Source organism: Carassius auratus, unplaced genomic scaffold, assembly GCF_003368295.1.
Source record: "Carassius auratus strain Wakin unplaced genomic scaffold, ASM336829v1 scaf_tig00214259, whole genome shotgun sequence".
Taxonomy (NCBI): domain Eukaryota; kingdom Metazoa; phylum Chordata; class Actinopteri; order Cypriniformes; family Cyprinidae; genus Carassius; species Carassius auratus.
This window is the reverse complement of record NW_020527582.1, coordinates 181,490-186,797: the sequence shown is the minus strand read 5'-3', so window position 1 is coordinate 186,797 and position 5,308 is coordinate 181,490. Positions and strand designations below refer to the sequence as shown.

The 5,308-nt window shown below is 35.7% G+C and overlaps 1 protein-coding gene across 1 annotated transcript; it reads right to left on the bottom strand.

Annotated features, from left to right (window-relative positions):
- Window positions 1–539: 539 nt before the first annotated feature.
- Window positions 540–1,910, bottom strand: LOC113091660 (galactose-specific lectin nattectin-like). The gene is made up of 6 exons (XM_026257261.1): window positions 1,850–1,910; window positions 1,641–1,708; window positions 1,373–1,458; window positions 1,054–1,179; window positions 756–876; window positions 540–645 (listed from the first exon to the last, which is right to left on the bottom strand). The coding sequence occupies exons 2-6, from the start codon at window positions 1,699–1,701 to the stop codon at window positions 581–583; spliced, it is 459 nt and encodes a 152-aa protein (XP_026113046.1). The 5' UTR covers window positions 1,702–1,708; window positions 1,850–1,910; the 3' UTR covers window positions 540–580.
- Window positions 1,911–5,308: the final 3,398 nt, after the last annotated feature.

Sequence of the window (5,308 nt, the reverse complement as noted above, 5' to 3'; positions counted from 1 at the left end):
GTATTAATTTTAAAAGTTAAAAAATTGCTTGTTTTATTCTTTTTATTATTTTTCTTCATTATTATTTTACTTTCTTTTATGTAAAGCACTTTGAATTACCATTGTGTATGAAATGTGCTATAAAAAATAAACTTGCCTTGCCTTGCCTTAACCATTAGGCCACAGCCTAACATAGAACCTTTTGGGTATAAAAGGTTCTATAAACGTGAGTAAAGAACCCTAGGGTGTATTAGAACCCACTGTACTTTTTTGTAAGATAATACTGATAGACACCCTTAAATTTCTGTCTTCTAGTCAGTGAGGTACCAGCTTTGTTTCAAGCACCTCCCCTGATGATGACATCACTTGAAGTCTATAAAGCTCTTATAATAACTATATATTAAATTCTTTGCTAGACATTTTTTTTATTTTAAATGCCTTTATTGATTTGAGGAGTGTTTCAGTATTGAGAAAAGATTAACGTTCAGAAAAATAAATTAAGAAAAGTTTAATTTCAGAAAAACACTTGTAAATATAAGATCAGAACATGTAAATTTAGTACAATCAAAGTAACCATGGAGCAGGATGACTGCATGTGATCTCACAGGTATTTAGCACAAACATAACCATGTTCGGTTAAACAGTTTGCATCGTTCCAACGGTTATCTATGGATATAAAAAATGAAATATGTCATTCTCATCATTATTGCCATGTTATAATCCAAATAAAATAGAATGTTTAAGACATGTTTGACAAATGAACAATTTCATATTACCGGACGTTCCATAGTTGTAGCTGAGCTCCCCACAGTTCTCACTATTCTTATTGTCAGGTTGTCCAGGGGCCCAGTAGGTGAAGTCAAACGGAGAACCATCAGTCCACAACCACTGTCCTTCCTAAAGAGTAAAGACAGTTGTTATAAGAGTGCTCTACTGTACTTAGACTCCATTTAGAAGGTCATTTAGTTTGGCTTTGAAAAAGTCAAACCATCTTCATTACAAACTTTAGAGATTTCAGTCATGACAAACAAACTAGACAAAGCAAATATAAAAAGGCCATACAACTTTACTTACTTGTTCACCATCATGAGAACCAAACCAACAGTGTGTGGAAGAAGAAGGCAACAGACTCAGGAGAAAATCCTGTTCTATTTTGCTTTGTACAGATGCGAGATTTGCATCCAGACTTTGGCATTTCCTCTAAAGACATAGATTTTTTTATTGTCAATACAAAATAGTCTTTTTTTTAGCATAAAGCATTTTAAATAACATTTTCAAACAAAGTCAGGACTGCCTGATTATTTTCTCAGTATTAGTTTTCTGTCAAATTTATTTACAAAAAGAAAGTTTTATTGTAAAAATAATAAAAATCATCTTGTAACTAATACTTTACCTCTGCTGTGACCCAGTTGACTGCCTGAGAGAAGAACTTGTAGCATCGGACTCCAAAATTTGTCCATCCATGGGGACATTTTTTAACTAAATGAATTATCCAGTAAATAAACATAGGAAATATTATAATAATATTATGATAAATGATAAATTTGAATATCATACATTTCCTGCTATCCTTCTCCATAAAGTTACAAAACATCAAAGGTTTGGCAGAAAAGCTTTTAAAATTCATTAATGAGAAGGTTTTACAAATAAATATATGTTACCTTCTGTGTTCCCCACAGAGAACACAATGAAAAGAAGCAGAAGACTTCTCAGCATTGCCATGATGAAACTGAAAAATAAAAGTTAAGCATTAAAATTTTTAAAGTATGTATTAAACTGCACTGCACAGATGTGGATTGTCAATGTATTTTAAAGACAAAGATAATTTAAGTCAAAAGGTTATTCAGTAGGTCTCTGTGCCAAAACTCACCTTGGTTTTCAGATTGTTGCTTTCAGGATCATAGAGGAAGATTTTGTGAAGTTCCAGAAAGAGCCCTGCTTTTATACTTTACTTGAAGTCAAGTGTACTTGAAGTCAAGTCTATAAGCCACGAGGATAAGAGGCGTCACGTGTCTTCTCAGATTTCTGAGCCAAGTGGATTTTGAACGCTGCTTCCAAAAGACAACAAAAAATGTGACCTTAAATCACACTTCAGGGCTCGACATTAAAGCTTGTCCGGTTGGCTGGGACAAGTGGATTTTGTGAAGAGGCAATTGAAAGATAATTTTACTTGCCCGACCAGACAAGTAACCTGATCAAAATTTTTATAACAAACAATAACTAGGGCTGAAACTTTGGTGAGAATGATTCTGATTTTATTACGTTCAGTGTAAACGGTGACTAATAACAGATAATGTTTTGACAGGATCAAGGTCACGTTAAAAAGTGTAACAGTAATCAATTTAATTTATTATATATATATATATATATTATTTTTATCCCCTTTTTTTATGTATGTAAATTACATGTGCCTATTTTTTGATCAGTTGACCAGCTATTTGCCCAATCAGGTATCTAGGTGACACAGTTTATAGTTCTTGAGAGTATGGTACCTAGATCTCTTCTGGAAGCTGATTCCAACTGTGGGCGGTATAGTAACTAATGGCGGATTCCCCTTGTTTTGTGTGAACCCTTGGTATTTCTAACTGACTTGATCCTAATGATCTGAGTTCTCTGTTAGGTTTATATTCAGTGAACATATCTGCAATATATTTCGGTCTTAGGTCATCGAGTGACTTATAGATGAGTAAAAGTACTTTAAAATCAATCCAAAATGTAACTGGAAGCAAGTGTAAGGATCTGAGGACTGGTGTGATATTCTCATATTTTCTGGTTCTCGTCAGAAACCTGGCAGCAGCGTTCTGGATGAGCTGCAGCTGTCTAATGGTCTTTTTGGGAAGGCCGGTGAGGAGCCCATTACAATAGTCCACCCTGCTGGTGATAAAGGCATGAACAAGTCTTGGCTGGAAACAAAACATCTAATTCTTGCAATGTTTTTTTTAATGATAGTATGCTGATTTAGTTACTGCTTTGACATGACTACTGAAACTGAGGTCTGTCTCCAGAATCACACCAATATTACTGACTTGATTCTTAGTTGTTTGATCCCTAGTCAAGATATGCATTCACCTTGAAAACTTAATCTTTGTTTCCAAATGCAATGACATCAGTTTTTTCCTTGTTTAACTGAAGAAAGTTCTGGCACATCCAACTATTAATTTCATCAATGCATTGGCAGAGGGAGTCAATGGGGCTGTGGTCATTTGGCGATAAGGCTAGGTAAATCTGAGTATCATCAGCATAGCTGTGATAGGCAATTTGGTTCTTTCTTATTATTTGACTTAGTGGGAGCATATACAGAATGAAAGGCAGTTAGCATCTAACCAGAAGTGCAAGAATATAGTGTTTTATAAGTGCAGAGTAATTAAAGCTATGATTTACAGAATGTACAGTGGAGTTGCTATATACAGTATCAAGCAATGTACAAAATATAAATAGGAATGCAATGTAGGCATTGTATGTACATTATGAACAAAGCAATGTAGGATTATATATACTTTATGAACAGCAGCAACGTAAGAACAGTGGTAATAAATACAGTTGGATGAGTGTGCAAAAGTATTGTTGAACAATGTATTCTATGTAAAATAACAGTAGTGCAAAGATATTTTTATAGAAATAGTTTACTGTGCTCTGTTCAGTAACAATGTTAGACAGTTTACAGTGTAATAGCATGAACAATGTGCAGTCTGTGCAAAATAATACACGTATGTAAAGTACTGTGACCAGTGCAGTAAAAGAGCAGGTGCAGGTTAGTTTATGTGCACCGAATGATATGCATTTCTCAGGTCAAATTTAAAAAATTGAGGCGGGGGTGGGTGATATAAGTTAAAATTCATATCACAATATTTTACACTGTCCAGGCGATATAAATGTTATATTGTGATATGAGAAAAAAATTACAGGCAAAATATTTTAACCTTATATAACTAGAAAAAGTGAGGGATTGGACATGAAATGTATTTTATTTTATTTTATTGTGCCATTGTTTTTAGGTAAGCATGTATGAATTAAATCAAATTAAATATTGTGTGTTTGAGTGGACCAACTTTTTCTCCTCACCCCCCCCCCCCCCCCCCCCTTTTTGTAGAGAAAATTTTGTAAATGCCCCTCAACTCCCTTCCCTCTTCTTTTTTTGGTAAGTCTCTTATCCTCACCAAGGCTACATTTATTTATTGAAAATACAGGTCCTTTTTAAAAAAATTAGCATATTGTGATAAAGTTCATTATTTCCCATAATGTAATGATACAAATTAAACTTTCATATATTTTAGATTCATTGCACACCAACTGAAATATTTCAGGTCTTTTATTGTTTTAATACTGATGATTTTGGCATACAGCTCATGAAAACCCCAAATTCCTATCTCAAAAACAGAGTGTTGGGTCTTGCGTCTCTCAACTTTCTCTTTACAATATCCCACAGATTCTCTATGGGGTTCAGGTCAGGAGAGTTGGCAGGCCAATTGAGCACAGTAATACCATGGTCAGTAAACTATTTACCAGTTGTTTTGGCACTGTGAGAGGTGCCAGGTCGTGCTGAAAAACGAAATCTTCATCTCCATAAAGCTTTTCAGCAGATGGAAGCATGAAGTGCTCCAAAATCTTCTGATAGCTAGCTGGATTGACCCTGCCCTTGATAAAACTGTCATGTGGAGGGTAGGGATGAACTCAATCGCAGACAGGATGCCCAATACACAGGATTTATTGTAGACAAAAAAGGGGAAAACAAAACCTGCGAGGGGGGAAAACAACGACTAGGGCAAGACAAAGTGACTTAACAGGACTAGGTACTAACAGTTAACAAAAGACTCTTCACACAGGAACTCTACAGATAAACAATCACAGGCTAGACAACGTATCTTCAATGGGTAACAAAGTGTAACAATATAACAATGAACCGCACAGGACAGTGAACACAAGGGGATAGAAATAGGGAGACTAATCATAACAAAACAGGTGACACAGGTAAAGCAATAATAAGAGGGATAACAAGGGGGGCGGGGCAAGGAAACGAGACCACACAAGCACATGGCCCAAAGACAAGGCCATGTGCTTGTACACAAAACACGGGTCTGTCATGATCCTGCCTCAAGACTAGAGAAAAATCAAGGACACGAGGGCAGAATCATGACAGAACCCCTCCCTTAAGGAGCGGCTTCCAGACGCTCCTCAAGGGAACATCAAACACGGGACATGACTGACTGAGACAGAGACATAAACCAACAAGACATGACAAATAACAATAAAGGTAAACATGAATACACTATGATAGGATTAGGGTGGCAAATAAAAAAAAACAAACAAGGAAGGGGAGGAGGCGGGACAG

Excerpts from the sequence above, each read along its gene's own strand:
- LOC113091660 (XM_026257261.1), bottom strand. The coding sequence starts at position 1,701 with ATGGCAATGCTGAGAAGTCTTCTGCTTCTTTTCATTGTGTTCTCTGTG. Across the intron at positions 877-1,053 it reads GTTCTCATGATGGTGAACAA|GAAGGACAGTGGTTGTGGAC; the intron begins GTAAGTAAAGTT and ends TTTACTCTTTAG. Across the intron at positions 646-755 it reads CTACAACTATGGAACGTCCG|ATAACCGTTGGAACGATGCA; the intron begins GTAATATGAAAT and ends TTATATCCATAG.